This window comes from Camellia sinensis, chromosome 9 (assembly GCF_055761805.1).
Source record: "Camellia sinensis isolate YWXY chromosome 9, ASM5576180v1, whole genome shotgun sequence".
Lineage (NCBI taxonomy): Eukaryota > Viridiplantae > Streptophyta > Magnoliopsida > Ericales > Theaceae > Camellia > Camellia sinensis.
This window is the reverse complement of record NC_138969.1, coordinates 58,823,544-58,843,354: the sequence shown is the minus strand read 5'-3', so window position 1 is coordinate 58,843,354 and position 19,811 is coordinate 58,823,544. Positions and strand designations below refer to the sequence as shown.

The 19,811-nt window shown below is 36.4% G+C and overlaps 1 protein-coding gene across 2 annotated transcripts; it reads left to right on the top strand.

Annotated features, from left to right (window-relative positions):
- The first annotated feature begins 200 nt into the window (after positions 1–200).
- On the top strand, positions 201–6,550 carry LOC114301818 (cysteine-rich receptor-like protein kinase 34). 2 transcript variants are annotated; one of them, XM_082886855.1, is made up of 8 exons: positions 201–1,141; positions 3,467–3,586; positions 3,713–3,808; positions 4,657–4,778; positions 4,912–5,122; positions 5,315–5,552; positions 5,736–5,886; positions 6,035–6,550. In XM_082886855.1, exons 1-8 carry the CDS (start codon positions 280–282, stop codon positions 6,380–6,382), a joined length of 2,148 nt encoding a protein of 715 aa, XP_082742981.1. In that variant the 5' UTR covers positions 201–279; the 3' UTR covers positions 6,383–6,550. The 2 variants fall into 2 exon arrangements, with proteins under 2 accessions (XP_082742981.1, XP_082742982.1); XM_082886856.1 differs by lacking the exon at positions 3,467–3,586.
- Positions 6,551–19,811: the final 13,261 nt, after the last annotated feature.

Genomic DNA, 19,811 nt, shown 5'->3' with positions numbered 1-19,811 from the left:
TAAATATATGACTTTTTTACATTATCCATGATACACTAGTTATACGCAATACTTTCTTTTCAATTTTACTCAAAATTAATTATAAAATTTTATGTAAAATATTTTTGTAACAATTTATTTAATTTTTTATATTTAATATTAATTCAAAAATTAATAAATACCCTTTAATTTCCTGACTCCCCACGTTATGTCTCCACAACTGCCCCCATCAAAAGCACATTTCAACACTGTTTTTTGCTTTAAAAACTAACATTGCTTGCTCGAAGGACTCTAGCAATAATGGGTAATTCAAGTTTGGTTGTCTTTCTTTCTTGTATACTCATAAGCCTTCTTAGCCTAAAGACAGCCGCGATGTGTTATAACACAGGCAACTTCACCAGTAACAGCACATATGCCAAAAACCGCGACATCGCTCTATCTTCCCTTGCCTCAAATGTCTCCGCCAATGGTGGGTATTATGCTACCACCATCGGGCAAGGCTCCGACACAGTTTATGCTGTCGGAATTTGCAGAGGTGACCTTTCCAACTATAGGTGTTTCGACTGTATCAATTATACAAGTCAGGTTATTATCAACGAGTGCCCGAACCAGAAAGAAGCGATTAGTTGGGGAAACCCAGCTCTCTGTACCGTGCGGTACTCATACAAGTCCTTTTTCAGGGTTATGGATACTGCTCCAGCTATCTGTGTGATGATTACAAATAACATCACCAACAATGTTGATGAGTTCGATCAGGCCATGGGTACTTTGGTTGATAGCCTTATATTCAGGGCTGCCATGAGTGCTTCAACTTCTTCTGGATCTTCTCTTCTCAAGTTTGTAACTGGTAAAGAAAACTTTACAACAGATCAGGATATATATGCTCTGATGCAGTGTACCCCTGACCTATCATCAGCTGATTGTTCAAATTGTCTAAGAGGAGCAGTGGATATATATCGAAGTATTTGTTATAGGAAGATACAAGCAAATGTTTTGGCACCAAGTTGTGTATTTCATTATGAATTGAACCAATTCTATGAATATACAGCTGATGCTTCACCGCCACCACGGCCACCACCTCCACCACCTCCACCACCTCCACCTGTAGTTACTTTGGCTCCTCCCCCGTCAACCCCATCAATAAACACTACAACCAAAGCAGGTACATCTTAACGTCCACCACATCCCTTTTTATTTTTTTATCTGCAAAAAAGATAATTTTATTGAGAAATCATCAAGTACAACATCACTACAAAATTGATTACAACAATAACTAGGTTGGCAAATGAAGCCCAACAAATCAAATCGAGTCCATATCCTCTCAGCCCTCCCTCCAGTCAACGGCCAAGATTTGGCCATGTCACCCCTAACAAAAGCTACGGCTCAGATTAGCTAACCAAAAATAAAAAATAAAAAAAAATTTGAGCCGAATTCAGCACAGCAAAACAGAGGGTCTCTCCCTCTCTTCCTCTGTCTGTCTCCTTGATCTAGTAAGAGAGTTGTATCCAATTTTGTGATATTTTTTGTATTTGGACGCTTTTTGTGAGTCATTTTCAACTTTTTGTGTTCTTCCTTCTTGCTTGAGAATGCGGATTTACTGAATTTGGGATTTTGACTTCAAAGTTGGAGAAATTTCAGTTATCCAAGTGACAACTTGAAAACTCTCTGTTTCTCTCTCTTCCTCTGCCTGTCTCCTTCTCCCTCAGCACATCATCCCTGCTCCGAAGGTTTCAGTCGCGACCCAGAGCTCCGGCGACCACGAACCAGAGCCCTGTTTTGCTGCTGTTTTTTGGTCATTTTTTGTGCTGAAATTAATGCTGTTTGTTGCTGCTGAAAATGCAGCTGTTTTGGTGCTATTTTGCTGCTTTTTTTTTGTCATTTTTTGTGCTGAAATTACTGCTATTTGTTGCTGCTGAAATTACCGGTAGTCGCCAGACAACCCTCCCTCTCCCTCTCTCTTTTTTTGTTTGTTCTTTCACGTGGAAATAGAGCCTCTGTTTTGCCTCTGTTTTGCTGTGCTGAATTCGGCTCAATTTTTATTTTATTTTTTTGTTAGCTAATCTGAGCCCTAGCTTTTGTTAGGGGTGACGTGGCCAAATCCTGGCCGTTGACCGGAGGGAGGGCCGGAGAGGATCTGGACTCCATGAGTTCATCTCTTCCTGAGGGGGAGTTAGATTAGGAGAAAAGGGCTTCCCAAATCAATTTTGGTGCATAACAACATGATGAATTTAATTTTGTAGCATAAAATTTATGGTCAGAACTCAGAAGACTCTCAAGTTGGGAGGACATCCCAATTGAAGGGTTTTGTTGGGTTTCATGGACCTCACCATATGCCTCCACTCAATAATATGAACTATTCATCTTGTGGAGCATTTTGAACAGGTCAATTTATGTAAAAAATTAAGTTGCTCAGACAACAGTAATAACATAATCATATCAAATTTGTCTTCAAAAGAAATATATATCAAGTATGATTTTAAAAATAAACCGTATATATATATATTTTTAAAGCCAAATTTAATACGATGATATAGTTATAGTTGTCCAACCAATCAAGTTGTTTATGTAATTGATATATTGGATAGGTCATACAAGTTGAACTATTTGGACCATCAAGTAGAGCCCATATGATAAGGCCCAGAAAGCCTAACAATACCCACTAATTGCAGATTATATCTAGTACGTCAGGAATTCTTGTGTCCGACCAATGAAATATTATAATTTGTCCACTAATTGAGAAGTCGAACTCGAGTGGAACCTACCCTAAAATATATTGCTAGTAAAATAACTACTTTTTTTTTGATCGGCAACATAAAAGATACTTTATTAATGAAATTCGAGGTACATAGTACAAAGACAAATATCAATAAAGAGGGTGAGTGCGTAAAGTATCACAGCAAATAAGATCATCCCAACTATATTGACACCAAAATACAAACTTGATCATGTGCTAGCACCAAACCGAGTTGGTGAGCAACCAACCAGCAAAAAGCACTCACAATATATTAATATAGATATAGTTTGTGGGTTATTGCATGCAAGTAGAGTTTGTTCATAAGATATTTATTAAATGTACTTTTAGCCTAATCAATTACCATGACTATTCTAAGGGTTTAGAAGGTTATGGATTCAACTCTCCTTAAGAGCGAGTTGGATTAGGAGAGGTAAGCACTCGTGCTTTACCCTGGGGCGGGGGGTGTGACTGTCATAAGTTCTAATCTAACAACTAACAATTGATTTCTAATCTAACAACTAACAATTGATTTTTACTAATAAAAAAAGCTATTTTTTTTTGGCAATGTTACATAATTTTTTTACTAAAGTTACAATAATTTGTGATTAAAAAATGCAATTACTCATTTTTGTGATAATATTACTAATAAAGTATGTAACATTACTACAAAAATATGTAACTGTATTTTCAAATCACAAATTATCGTAACTTCAGGCATTGATATTTGATTTCAACATTTTATGTCTGCTGCAGACAATAGGAGTGGCACATTTCGGACTGCTATTGTTATTTTTGTTCCAATGAGTTTGTTATTAGTACTTAGTACCCTTGCCATTGCTTTTTTCCGATTAAGAAAGTCTGAGGATGTGCAAAGTAAGTAAATTTATTCCTTGATGACCGTTATTATTGAAAGAAAAAAATATATTTGACACATTATATATTCCACCATTTTATATTTGACACTTAAATATTTCACCATTTTGGGTTTTGATATCGCAGAAAGGTTGGATTCTGGTGGCCCCTCCAAAATGGCTTGGACAACAGTCGTATCAAAATTATTTAAGGTTTCAAGACATGGTGGTTTGCACCATGCTGGTAAGTATTGGAAAATAGAAGAGTAAAATGCTTTTGCTTGCGCTGTAAAATTAGAAAATGATGTTATATATAAAATTTCAACTTTATGATGCAATTGCAAATTTTTGCCATCGCAAAACATGAACATAAAATCTGGGCAATGTATGGATTGAGAGGTTTCTGTTTCCACTTGAACTTTTATGGTTGATTGTTTAAATTGTTGGGTGCACAATGCAAGCTCTTGATACATATTATACAATATTGTCTATTTTCGATTAGGTCAAAAGGCTTAGAATGAATTGTATAAACAATAAAGTTGTACATCTCTTTGACAGCTTAAGCATTTAGATGAGTTGATGATCAACAATTTAATATAGTATTAGAGCTCGCAATAGATCTTGTATTTGAATCTCACCGCATACCTAATAATTAAAGTTCTTGCATTTGTTGGACTCACTTACTTTCAACTCATTCAAAAGCTTTAGTTGTTAGAGAAAGTGAGACCTCTATGATTTATATTGTGTCCTCAACCGTATTCAAACTCATTATGGTCCCCAGTCACTTCAAAGAGATGCCCCACACCCCTTTCAACTATTATACCCTGCACATTTCTTTTTAAAAATCGTCCTACACATAGATCACCTTTATGAGTAACTTTTTCTCCACATTAACATACCATTCCTACAAAAACATATAGATCACCTTTATTGGTAAATTTTTCTCCACATGTGCAGACCATCCCTACAAAAACATGGGGTTCAGATGTGCAATTCTACAAGTAGAATTAAACACTTATTAAATGCAAAATCTTTAATCAAAATTCATCTTCTCATTTAAATTCTCGATTTACTTTCTTTACTTCTATCAAGATGAGGATGCATCTCAAAGTGTGGATTCCTTGCGATTTGACTTTGCCACAATTAGAGTAGCAACAAATGACTTTTCCAATGCTAATAAGCTCGGACAAGGTGGATTTGGTTGGGTATACAAGGTAATGAAACATTCTTTCCATCCTGTGTTACTTGTGACATAACAAGCGAATCATTCTATATTTTTCATTGGAATATGTTTCAATAAAAAGTTATTGGATAAATCCTTAAGGATCCACATTTCACATTGAACAGGGTAAATTATCAAATGGACAAGAGATTGCTGTAAAGCGACTTGGCGATTGTTCTACACAAGGTGAAGTAGAATTTAAGAATGAAATCGTGTTAATGTCCAGGCTCCAACACAAAAATCTTGTTAGGCTTCTTGGGTTTTGCATGGAAGGAAAAGAAAGGCTTCTTATCTATGAGTTTGTGCCCAATGCAAGCCTTGATCGTTTCATTTTTGGTATGATCATATCTCCTACTAATTAAATGTAGCTACGAGATTTTATCTAATGCAAACTCCATTATAAATAGTAGCTATGTTTTCACAACTGCTTCAACTTTATTCACCTGCATTGCCACTTGAGCATTAATTTAATATCTATCTTAGTATGACTTATGCATGATGATTACTTTTTATTTGATGACTTTGTAGATCCAATCAAGCGGTTGCTTTTAAATTGGGAAACACGTTACAAAATCATTTTAGGCATTGCACGTGGACTTCTTTATCTTCACGAAGATTCTCAACTCAGGATCATTCACCATGATCTGAAAGGTGGTAATATTTTGTTAGATAGTGCGATGAATCCTAAAATTGCAGATTTTGGTATGGCAAGGCTGTTTGTTGTTGATCAAAGTAGAGGCAATACCAAAAGAATTGTGGGAACCTAGTAAGCACAGATATCATTTTCTACTTAATGAAAATTATATAGTTGAGGTTGATCCGTATCATGTAAAACAAACTAGTAATGAAAACAAACCACAATTAGCTAAGAATACCAAGTTTTAAAAGATATTAATAGGACTTTGCTAGCATTGTAATCTTAAACAGTTCTATTGGTTATGTCATGCAGTGGGTATATGCCACCTGAGTATGCAAAGTTTGGGCAATTCTCTGTGAAGACTGATGTCTTTAGCTTTGGTGTCTTAATCCTTGAGATTGTGAGTGGTAAGAAGAATGGTAGTTCAGTCAATGCAGGGAATATAGAGCATCTTCTAAGCTATGTGAGTATGAAAAACTTGTAAATGCATTATTTAATTTTATATGTATAGGAGTACTATGTGATCCAAAAATTATAGGACCTGTATTTGGGTACAACATCACTTGAACTAACTAACCTTTAGTTTCTTGAATCTTCTTTACTTGTTGCAGGCATGGAAAAAATGGAGAGAAGGCAAAGCTTTGAGTTTGATTGACCAAACACTAAGGAGCGGTTCAAATAGTGACAAGATTAGGTGCATTCACATTGGCTTATTATGTGTACAAGAAAATGTGGCCAAGAGACCAACAATGGCTTCAATTGTTTTAATGCTAACTAGCTTTAGTATGAGTCTCCCATTGCCCTCAAAACCTGGATTCCTTCTTGAAAGCAGCACAAATTCAAACTTATCCTTTCCAGGCCAATTTCCCTCTTGGACTATAAGATCAAATCAATCTTCACATCATCCTATAAACATATCTATTAACGAGGCTTCAATTACAGAGCCATATCCTCGATAATATTACTAGGGAATTTTGAAATTACATGGTTTACTAATTCAATAATTGAATAAACATTGTATTATCAATATATCACTATCAACTATTGTAACTTTTGTAGCTTGGGTGAAATATGCAAATTTAATTTCGGCAACACAAAACATTCCAATTCATTATAGTCATTTGATATCCATTCATGATTGGATCTTCCTTGGCATACAAGTGGTGTCATGAACCTAATGTTGGAGTTGGGGCATCATGCAATTCATGATTTAAAAATCCAATTCATGAATTTTCTATTAATGAGAGTCTAACAAGATTTTAGTTTTGAAATTATTGGTTATATCAAAATTCATTAGAAGAATAATATCACCCAAATTAAATCTGGGACAATTTAGTAAAAAGTTCCACTACCATGTACACTTGTTTTTCATTTCCCATGGCGTTTTCATTAGCACATATATAAGGTCCTATTGTACAAATTGTTTGGTAACTTAAGTCTCATTTTTTAGCAAATTGTAGGCACTATCTGGATGCCATTGCAGTATTCCCAATGAAGAGGCTGAAAGGGATTACCATTTAAAAATTTTATTGATGAAACCAAACTACAAGAGATAGTACATTAGTAAAGAAACTACGGTGGGTGCACACTGCATCATAGTTAGACAACACGATCCCATCTAGGTTGGCACCGTGGAGCAAGCCCAATCATATGCAAGCACCACACCTATAGTTAGTTGGTGAGGAACTAACCAAAAGAACACCTTAAAAATAAAAAGCATAATCAACCCTGAAATGATACAAACAGACAAAGAACAAAACCAAGGGTGAACCAAGGCCAAACCATGGTCAACATAGGACAAAACAGAGCACATCATAACCCAAAAACCATCATCCGTTTCCAAAGAAAACCAGTAGCATTACTATACCCCAAGACTAGTAGGTTCTCACCCAATGCATCTTCTCACTTGTTGAAAATTTGAGATAACAATCACCAATAATCTTCCTCTCAAAAAATCACCAATAATCTTACTTTGATGAGATCACTCAAATCCTCTGAGTTTGGTTGGAGATCATTAAAAACACATTCATTCCTGTATTTACAAATAGACCACACAATTGCAATTGGGATGGCTCTCCAAACTTGTTCTTTTTTTTTTTTTTTCCCTGAACTTCCAATCTATCCACCACAGCAACAAACTCTCCACTAAACTTGGTAAGACCCATTGTAATCCCCACCAATCCAAAATGTTGGACCATACCTTCCACAAAAAAAGGGCAAAAGAGTAGGTAATGGTTTAATGATTGCAAATCAGATTTGCAAGACACACATGAGGAATCCACTTTACCCTTCAAAACCCCAATTTTGTGCAGGAAATCAGATGTTTTTAACCTACCTTTCCAAGCTAACCAAGTGATAAATTTAGCCTTAGGAGGGGAGAAGTTGTTCCAGATTAACTCAACTACTCCAAACATAGGACCCATGCTGAGTTCACACCAACTATATGCATTGTTGACTTTGAATGAACTTGATGAATCTGCTTTCCATCTTAGGGAATCCATAGAAATGATAATTAATGTTCGGCCTTCCCCAAGCATACTCTGCAGGCTTCTCACTTCATATTCTTCCCATGCATAGAGGTTTCTTCTGATAGTAAAGCACTAGTGTCTTTGGTTGCCTTTTCTGTTTATTTGCATGCTCAGAGAGTTCTCATTTTCTTCAGATAGGGAATAGGGTCTAGGAAAATGATTCACGAGACTTGCATCACCCAGCCAATTTTCCACCCAGAATTTCACTTTTTTACCATCCCCAATTCTAATCTCCATATTATCCAGGCAGAACTTGTGGAGTCTATCATTACATTGAGCCACAGATATTATATCCCTCCACACTTCAGAAACATAGCTAGAAACTACACTAGAGGGAAGCCATCCAACCCCCATTGTTCCGTACTTGCCACTGATAATTTGATTCCATAGTGCATCATCTTCCTGGCCAAATGATTAGCTGCTTTGATGTTTCTAATTCCCCCCCCCCCCCTCGTCTTTTATTCTTTGTTATCTCTTTCCAATTCACCAAATGTAATTTCTTTTTCAGATCTGAATCATCCCAGAGGAAAAAAGCTTGTAGCTTATCAAGTTCCTTTGCAACACATTTAGGAAGCTTAAAAAGAGACATATAATAGACTGGAAAACATGACAAAATAGACTTTATTAATGTTACCCTCTCTGCAAATGATAGTAGCTTTCTTTTCCATCCAGCTAGCTTCTTTTTGAAATTCTCCACCACTGGTCTCCAAGTCATTTTCTTGCTTGGGTTGGCACCTAAAGGCATGCCTATGTATTTCAAGAGTAACTTCTGGCTTAGACAATTCATTTTAGAGGCAAAATCATCAACCAAATCATTAGAGACACCCACTCCACACGCAACACTCTCGTGGAAGTTGAAATATAGCACATAACACAATGAAGGAATGATGCACGTCACTTTCTTCTTATCCAAAATGGTGTGTGCCACACCCATAGTGGTGCATGCCATACTTGCGCCATCCTATACAAAATGCATAAATTACTTGGCATGGTGCACACCATATAGTGCACTACTCTTGGGGTGGTGTGTGCCACTCTTGAAATAGTACTGGCATATGACAAAATGGTGTGCACCACTTGACGCTTGGAGTGCGCCACCTCATGTGTAGCGCATCCGGTGGTCGCTGCACCTGTTGTACTTTTATAATCCATCCGAAAATTGTCTAGTTGACTTTGTGCACACCCTCAAACCTCTTCTTCTATAAATAAAGGCATTATTTAGCCATTTTGAATAAGGAGAAGCCTAGCGAGTGCTTTGCTATTGAGCAAAGAATTGGTGACAAAAAGACATCATGATTCTCCTCTCCTGCCTCCATCTTATCCACATCCATTTGTACTTCAAAAATCAAACCTCTATCACCTCCAAATAGTACTCAAACACTTACTAACACAATTTACACTTTTGGCGACTAAAAGGAATTTAGTCGCCAAAACTATCACTTTTGGTGCCTAAAAAAATTTATTAGTCGGCGTTGGTTTAGGGAATAGCTACCAAAATTTTTTAGTAGAAAAATATTACTTATTGGCTACTAAATTTATTTTTAGTAAAAAATTTCACTTTTCATGACAAAAGAATATTAGTCGCCAGCAGTCTAGACTTTAGGCTTCTAAATTTTTTTTTAGTTTGTCGTATATTATTTTTTGCCGACAAAAGAAATGTTAGTAGCCAAATAACAGGCATATTTTTATGGTTGCTCTTTGGCAACCAAAAAATTTTGTTGGCAAATATTAAGCTTTGGTGACAAAAAAAAATTAGTCTTGCCATATTACTTTTTCAGACCAAAATAAAAATTAGTCGCTAAATTAAACTTTTGGCGACTAATATTTTTGTCGCCGTTGATTTAGATTTGGCTACAGAGCAGAGTAGTCGGCACATATATTCATTTGCCGACAAAACCCAAATTAGTCGCTAAAGGTTAAAATAATTTATTGCTGCCCGCCCTTTCTCTGTTAGACAAAACAACATTCGACTCTCACACACAGACTGTCCTTTACCACCACACCTCACAGAAAATCACCTTATCGCAGCCCACCGTACCGAGGACATCGCCACAGCCACCGCCGCAAATCACCACCGCCATAGCCATAGATCACAGGTTCTCTCTCTTACTCTCTCACTCTCGGTCTATGTGTGTGTCTCTCTCTCTCGCTCAGTCTCTCTTTGTTTGTCTCTCTCTTTCTTTCTCTCCCTTCCTCTGTTTCCCTTTTTCTGATTGTTGCTTTAGGGTTTAATTCCGTGTTGCTTTAGACTGTTCCTCTGTTTCCCCCTTTTCTGATACCCATATCTGTTTTAGTCACAAATTATGCACTTCTCATAGCATGATTCTCACATAATTGTAAATCACCCCAAGAAAACTAATGCTGTATATATACATAACCAAAATCAACATACTCATAGATTATTCCCAAAACAAACACACATCCAGCAAAATCATCTAAGAAAAACAAAGAGAAAATCCATATTCTTCTATTTATTGTCATATGAAACAAAGTAAGATTAATTAATTTTTTTTTACAAAAATAAAACTTAAATCATCTTAATTTATCAAACCTTTTTTTTTTTTATTTTTTTAACTAGTCGTAACCTTCAACACACACACACACATATATTGTAGTGTCTATACAATAACTCACAGAAGGGAAAATAAAACGATGAACTATGTAGGGAGAGATAATTACCTTTGTGATTGACTCCTGAATACTAGTAGAACAAAAGAGAAATTTGAGGAGGGTTTCTTGTAGGACTGGAAACTGCCTTAGAAAGTGGGTGTCTATAAGGTCGGAAACGAGAAATATTAGGGATTTTCTTTTAATATTTTTCATAGCAATTGAAGTTTGAAATTTACATAATTTTACATAGCTTTTGTAAAAAGCTAAAAGCTGTTATAATTAAAATAAATGTTATTAAAAAAGTAATGTTACCCGCCTAATAGTTTTTACAACATTTTATTACAAAATGCTATTAACTTGTAATATTTTATAACATTTTGAAAAGAATGCTATAATTAAATGTCATAAAAAATAATATTTGTTGTAGTGAATTGCCAACATATTTGTGCGTTGCTATAAACCAATTTACGAAGATGCGTTGCTATATATTTTTATGTATGTCATGAAAACCAATCAATTTACGAAGATGCGTTGCTATATATTTTTATGTATGTCATGAAAACCAATCTGTTTTTGTGTTTTGTTTTGTGGTCCTCTCTCTCGCTTACAAACACACAGTGAGATGTTGTGAAATGGGTACTAAAGCAGGCCACTATGTTAAATCGTTTTTTTATTTTTTATTTTCATTCATCGAGCCACCCAAAAATTTAAATGAGAAATTCTAAACAGATTGCGTTTGCAGCCACCAAACAGATTGCATTTGCATCCACCGCTATTATATAAAGAGAGAAGAAAAGAAAAAAGAAAAAAAAGAGAGAGAGAGAGGGGGAGTACAAAAATTGAACAATTACTTGTGGGTTCTGATCAAAAGTACAAAAATTTAAAAATAATAGAGGAAAAAAGACGAGTAATTATGAATTAAATGAAACCACAAGTAACAAGAGTTATTGCGTTGGGATGATAAAAGGAAAAAGTAAACAAAACAAAATTTGTTTTTAAAGTTTTCCTTCTCTCCATAAATCACTTCTCAAACAGTGCAAGAGAGTTTAATTGAGTTGGTAGGATAAGACATGAAACTGGGTAGTCTTCTGTTAGGGGAAGAAAAAAACTTGAATGCTGACTTGTAACCTAAATACAGTCATAGCTGTAGCTCTAATTATCTTCAGCTTCTTCATATGGATCACATATATATGGATCAACAGTTATATGCGACTTTAATGGTCTATTTTCTTCTTGTCTGCTTTGGAGTTGATATGTATATATATTGCTTTCATGTCCATTCTATTAGCTTCTTGCTACTCTTTGTTATCTCATTTGCAATACAAATTTGCATGATTCACATATTTTGCCAGGGTCAGGCTATCTATGTTGCATAGTTTATTTCTTTTTAGCATTTTGGAGTTGGACTTTCAAATTTGATTTAAATTTTGGATAGATTGAGTTTTCTATAATCTATGTGAAAAGCAAGTTTCTTGGTCAGTATATAAAGATAATTCATTTGTGTAAATCTGTTTTATTTTAGAAGTGGTAGCAATGATTGTACCAATTCCCAATGACATAATTGATGTTATGAATTGATGGTTGCACAATGACATAATTGATGTCATGAATTGATGGTTATAAAAGGCGTGAAACGTGTAGAGAAAAAATAAGGGTGGTTCTATATAGTTTGTTAGAGGTTTGTATAATGCCTTCATAACTTTCTAGAAATTGAGGAATCATATTAGATCAACGTGGTCTAGTGATAATATATCTTTGCTTTTTAAATATATATATTTTTTGGGAGAAATGCGGACAATTAAGTAGAAAAGGGAAGTATCTTTGGTGATAGAGTCAGGGTGCTTATGGAAAGAGTTAGTTGAACTTCAGAGGCATAATCTGAACCATTTAGGTTCAGTTACACAAATCATGTTGGTGTTCCTTACTTCTTGTAAACTGCTGGTCTTTTTTCTATTTCCAGACAACTTTCTTTTGCTAATGTATTTAAATGGTTTATGGTTTCATTAATCATTCCAAAACTCAATTTTTGTGATTGTGAAATCATTGTACTTTTAAATTATTTCATCCTAGAAAACAGTCAACTGCATGTAGGTATCCTAATTCTTTGGTGTTGGAACTTGGAAGTATGCACGAGTCTTTGGTGCCTCCACCATTGCATGAGGAGGTAGGACTATGTAAGAAATCGTTGTCGTAATTGGTGCATGTGGCGGGTGAGGGGGAAGGCCAAATGGTCATTCTTGTCCTTGCAATAATATTAGCTGCAGAAATGTGTTTAAATCCTCTTTTTATCTATCAAACTGTCAACAATATTTATAAAAATAAAAATAAAAAGAGAAGAAAATCACAGGCCATTTTGTTTCCTCCGATAGGTCAGGCACACCTTTTTGGCTTTGCCTTTATCCTTGTTTTTTAGATTGTATTTACCTTTTAAGTGTTGTGAAATGGGTACTGAAGCAGTCAGGGCATTAGCTATGTTTGTGTTGCACTTCTGTGGTCTGGGATCTTGCTCAACTCAGTACTGTTTCTCAATAGGTGCAAGTTGCATAGTGCATAGTTTCTCCATTTTCCTCTTCTGACTGAGTCGGAAATGATTATGGGAAATTTTTAGCTAGATTACAAATGCTTGATGGAATGGTGGTTGAAATGGTGTCTTGTCTGAATTTGAGCAAGTGTCATATGAGGAGGTCCTAAGAGCAAAAAGCACAATTGGCGTTGAGGTTGGGATTCAAATCCCTTTAATTGAGGTGTGATGAGCTGGACAGAAAGGGATGATTTGTGGTAGCCTGAAGGGAGTAAGCTGCTGCAAGTTGGCTAAATCCTCAAAGGCTGCTTAATGTTGATAGGTCTAATGAGGATGCACTCATGGGGATGGGTACAGGCTGGTTTTCATGCTGATTTGGGGATGGTTTGAGGCTGGTTTTAGGTGTTGTTTTTAGTGCACAACCTATGACTTATGGCTGCACCACAACCTTTTTTTATTTTATTTTATTTTATTTTATTTTATTTCCACCAGTTCTTTTTTAGTAAATAAATAATTCTTATTGATTTAATTCACCTTTCTTCTAACCATTTAAGCCTTGGTTGTTTACTATAATTCCTAACCTTTTATGATAGCTTGGTTGTTTCTTCTACTTATGATGGTTGTGTTTGGTGAATTTTGTCATTCTTTTTTAGCTCTCTTTCTTTATGTTCTACTTGAAATAGTTAGTTTTTTCACCCTAACTTTTTAATACAATTCCTAAAGCATGTGTTTTGTAAGCTAAGTTGCAAATAAGTGAAAACTAAAAGGCTTCAACACAACATGTATTCTTATTAAAGTTCATGGTCAAATATTATTTAATGATTATAGTACAAAATACATATCATCAAATAGGTTGAGTTTAGAGTTCATAATAAGCTTACAAAATAAAGAAGAGGACAAATGAAGGTTTCTACTATGGTGAAATCTTGCATACTGTGCACTTCCATTATTAAGTATTTTTGTCTATGTGGCTCAGGAGTAATCACTGGATGATCGCTTCGAGAAAACCTTACTGAATGGCGAAAGAATGGCCAAAAAACTATCTTCCAAACGGAGACCTATTATTTATTGGCGTGGCTTATAGACCTAGGGAAATGGTATCTCAGGAACTTTGTTGCAAAGCCCCTACTCTTCTCTTGTTCTCAACCCTTGAAAGAAAAGATCAAACTCGTCGAATCGCGGATCTAGATGGGAAATGAACATGTAATAAAAGGTGTCCATTCCTATGTTAATCTTTGCTTGATTTGTAAGGTTCAAAAAATGGACAAAAGTTGGATGATGATAAAAGATAGGCTGAAAACTAAAGAGTACCAATAAGGTGTTCAGTCATTTATTGACTTTGTTACGAAGAATTTAGGCCCACAAGATATCATTCGTTGTCCATGTGTCGATTGCTTGAATGGCGTAAAACTTAGTCGACAAGTTGTATGGTTGCACTTGATTCAAAGAGGAATCGTGTGTTCTTATAGAATTTGGGTGCACCATGGGAAACATGTTCCCATGTGTCATGATCAACCTAGTGTGTCAAACGATGATGGTCAAAGAGATGGAGCTGTAAATTTTGACAATCATGATAATTTGAGGGAGTTGCCTACTATGTTTGAAGAGATTTACATGAGTGGCCTCATGGATGATCATATCGACGAAGAACCTAATAGCTCGGAAAGCGAAAATTTATTGAAGTTCATTAAGTTGTTTGATGACGCTCAACGCAAAGTTTACCCAGTGTGTGAAAAGTTATCCGTGTTATCCTTCATTATTAAGATGTTTCCCGTTAAGGTGTAAAATAAATGGAGCAACAAATCTTTCGATATGGTTATGCAATTTTTCAAAGACATTCTACTAAAGTGTGATGAAACTGTTCCATGGACCCTTTATGAAACAAAAAAGTTCTTACGTGAATTGGGTTTGGTATACGAGGTCATTAATGTATGTAAGAATGTATTTTATTTTGGAAGGACAACGCAAAATTGGAGAATTGTCCCACATGTAAGGAGTCTAGATACAAGTTGAACAATAAGAGTGGTAAAAAGACTTCTCACAAAATATTGACGTACTTTCCTTTGACACCAAGATTGAAGAGATTGTACATGTCGAAAAAAACAGACACAAATATGAGATGACACAAAGAGAAGTGTGTGGATGATAGAATATTAAGGCATCAAACCGATGGTGAGGCATGGAAGGACTTCGATATGTAGCATCCTACATTTTCTGTGGATCCTCGGAATATAAGGTTAGGGCTTGCCACTGATGGTTTCAATCCGTTTGGAAGTATGAACACATCATACAGCATGTGGCCCGTAATCTTAATGCCTTACAATCTTCCCCCATGGAAGTGTATGAAAGAGCAATTTATGATGATGTCATTGCTTATTCTCGGACCATCAGCACCTGGAAGAGACATCAATGTTTACTTGCAACCATTACGAGAGGAGTTAAAGAATTTATGGGAGCACGGTGTGCAAACATATGATGCCTCAAACAGTCCAATATTTAGAATGCATGCAATAGTCATGTGGACCATCAATGACTTTCCCGCATATGGTAACATGTCTATTTGGACTACAAAAGGTTACTTGGCCTACCCTAATTGTAACATGGATGCATCATCTCAGAGTCTGCGAAATAAGATAACGTTTATGGGCGCCCACCGCTACTTGCCTGAGAACCAGAATTGGCCAAGGAGTAAGCTCTTCAACAGTCAAATTGAGCATTAGTTTAAACCTGTGGAGTTATCAGGAGAACAAACATACTGGAGCAAATTGATTCTGGGAGATACATGTGGTATGGAAAGCATCCAGACAACCGCAAAAGACAAAGGAATGAAAATCCAACTCCCAATTGGACAAAAAGAAGCATTATGTTCGACCCACCCTATTGGAAAATGCTAAAGGTTCGGCACAACCTTGATTTCATGCACATACAGAAGAATATATGTGACAATCTGGTTAGGACACTATTGAGCATAAATGGCAAAAACAACGACACGGAGAAAGCACGCTTGGATCTGGAGGACATGCAAATATGAAATGAGTTACACTTGAAGAGGCGTTCCAATGGCTCATTTGAGAAGTCTCCGGCATCGTACACATTGAGCCTTAAACACCTTAAAATTAGTCGAAAAAGGGCGTTCAAGGTGCAAAAATGCAAAACAACCCCTGAACCACTGTGGATGTCACGGCTAGCTTCCTTGTGACAAATAGGACCTATGACAATAGACGACATGTAATTACCAAGCGTAGGTTGGAAGTTAGAGCCGAAAACGCTTTAAACTTAATCGACAAAGGGCGTTCCGGGGGCCAAAATGAAAAACAGCTCCCAAACCACTGTATGGATGTCACGGCCAGCTTTGCCATGACAAATACGATCTGTGGAAAAAGACGGAATGTAATTAGCACACGTAGGTTGGGTGTTAGAGCCGAAAATGCCTTAAACTTAGTCGAAAAACGACGGTCGGGGGCGAAAATGCAAAACACCTCCCGAACCACCATATGAATGTCATGACCAGCTTCCTCCTAAGAAATAGGACTTATGGCAATAGACAGAATGTAACTAGCACGAGTAGGTTGGGAGTTAGAGCCGAAAATGCCTTACACTTAGTCGAAAAGGGCGTTTGGGGGACAAAAATGCAAAACAGTCCTCGAACCACCGTATGGATGTCACGGAGAGCTTCCTTATGAAAAATAGGACATATGGCAATAGAGGACATGCAATTAACACATGTAGGTTGGGAGTTAGAGCCGAAAATGCCTTAAACTTAGTCGAAAAAAGGCATTCCAGGGGCAAAAATGCCAAACAACCCCCGAACCACCGTATGGATGTCATAGCTAGCCTCCCCATGACAAATCGGACTTTTGGAAATAGACGGAATGTAATTAGCATGCATAGGTTGGGAGATAGAGCCAAAAACGCCTTAAATTTATTTAGAAAACGGCAGTCGGGGGCAAAAATGCAAAACACCCCCTAAATTGCCATATGGATGTCACGGCCGGTTTCTCTATGAGAAATAAGACTTGTGACAACAGATGAAATGCAATTAGCACACATAGGTTGGGAGTTAGCGTTGAAATGCCTTACAGTTAGTCAAAACAGGGCGTTCTGAGCCCGAAAATGCAAAACAGGTCCTCGAACCACCATATGGATGTCACGACCAACTTTCCCATGAAAAATAGGATCTGTGGCAATAGACAGAATGTAATTAGCATGCGTAGGTTGGGAGTTAGAGCCGAAACGCCTTAAACTTAGTCGAAAAATGGGTGTTCTGGAGGCGAAAATACAAAACAGCACCCGAACCACTGTATGGATATCACGGCCAGCTTCCTTGTGACAAATAGGGCTTGTGGCAATAGACGACATGTAATTAGCATGTGTAGGTTGGAAGTTAGAGTTGAAAACGCCTTAAACTTAGTCGAAAAAGGGCGTTCCGAGAGAGAAAATGCAAAACAGCCACCGAACCACTGTATGGATGTCACGGCCAGCTTTCCCATGACAAATAGGACTTGTGGCAATAGATATAATGTAATTAGTAGGCGTACGTTGGGAGTTAGAGTTGAAAATGCCTTAAACTTAGTCAAAAAATGGCATTCGAGGGTCAAAAATACAAAACTGCCCCCGAACTACCATATGGATGTCACGGCCAACTTCCCTATGAGAAATAAGACCTGTGGCAACAGATGGAATGTAATTAGCACGTGTAGGTTGTGAGTTAGAGCCGAAGATGCCTTTAACTTGTCAAAAAATGAACAGTTTGACATCCGAGAAATGTTCAACATTTTGATTTTAAATGATGTCATTGTTTCATCATATAAGGTGGTCATTTGGGTAGTAAACATAGTAAGAAAGCATGGTATGGTTATGGAGATAACACTGTAGATTATTCTTTTCTTTTCTTTTATTTTGACTAGGAAAATGGGAATGATGAAGAGATAAAATAAAATTACAACCAAAACATTCTAGCAAAGAGCATTTATTTTATGAAGAGAAATGAAACTTAAAGAATGTATTTTTTGTAAATTGAAATCAGTTACATAGTGAATCGTTAGCAGATATAATATTAGATAACTCTTTCAATTGGGTTATGAGGCTTTGTTGCTATGCTCAGAATGGTGTATTGATGAATCCCAAGGGCTTTGAAGATTGTTGTTTGTGTACTTGTTGAAAGTGATCCCTGGCTGATGTTATTAATTTAGATACTTCCCTATTAGTCATGAATTTTAGAAAATTTTGATGCAACACATTTGTTTCTTGGGTTTCATCATTTTGTTTCTATGATGTTCCAAATATGTCAAGGGCCTCTGGAGCACATAAAATATTTAAAAATCAATGTCGATCTGTTCAAGTTTAAATGTTTGTGCAGTTGCTTGGAATAAATCTTTCATGATACATATATATGATTTTATTTCCAAAAAGACATTTATAGGTTGTTCTACCCTAAATGCATTTCCTATGTCTGAATCAATTAATATTTTGTAATGGGTGCAATTTTTTTTTTTTTTTTTTTTTTTTTTTTTTTTTTTTTTTTTTTGTAAATGACTTGTGGCATGGACTTGTGGATAATCCATTTTTGTGTATGTAGGACAATTTACACTTTGTATAATGCTGCCAATTTTGTCATCCGCTGCTTTTGTGTGGATTAATATTACTGATACAAATAACTTTTAGAATCCAACTGATAATTACTAGCCTGGTATATAGATTACCTTTTGTCGTGGTACAGATTACGATGGTAATTTGTACCACGCCAAATGACCATTTCGCATAGTAGTAAATATATATTTTTGTATACGAAGGGCTTGATTTTTGTATGATTCTCTATTTTGTATGTGTTAGGTTTTTATTCTTGGTAATCCCGTTTGACAAAACTCCTTTCAGTTGTATTTTTTTTCGCACTTTTATTTCAGTGAGGCTATGAGTTTATTAGATGCGAATCCAACTCGAATCGAGCCTAGCAGAGAAGTTTGTGATGTTAATGCATTCAAGATTGCCACTTCGCTGATTATGAGGGGGGTCGAGCTACCCGGTCAGCTCGCGGGCCGAAGCAAAATGCAAAATTGCATTCAAAATTGCATGTCCGCCCTAGCTCGCTCGAGCCAAGGAGTGCTCGCTTGAGCCAAGGCTTGCTCGCTCGATCCAAGGAGTTCTCGCTCGAGCGAAGGATTGCGTCCACACAAAAACCTGAAAGAGTTGATTGCTCGCTCGAGCCAAGGATTTGTGGCTCGAGCCAAGGCACTAGTGGAAATCACGCGAGTTAAGGTTCTCGCTCGAGCGAGCTTCAAAATCCGAATTTCTATAAGAAGTTGGTTTTCTTCCAAAACAAGGATTACTTTGGTTTTCTATAAGTAGTTGGTTTTCTCCCAAAACTAGACTAACTCTTCCAGATCTTCTTTTTGGATATTAAGGTTTATATCTGGGGATATTTAGTGAGTTTTCTTTGATGTTTTATTGAGTATTCAACTCATGGTTTAAAAAGAATACATCAAAGGTTTTGTTTGTTCTACACAAAAGAGAGAGTTGTTCTTCAGTGGATTCTGAAGAATTCGAGCTTGAAGCTTTGGTGGATTCTGGAGTGGCTCATCGTCAAGACAATTCCGAGGTGAAGACGAGGTTGGAAGAGACACATAGGGGTTGGTTCAATTCGGGCGTGGATTCGCTAGGTAATTGAGAGTATACCTGTGTAATTCCTTTATATCTTCTTAGTGAATTGTTTTGTGGCTGTTGCCCGTGGTT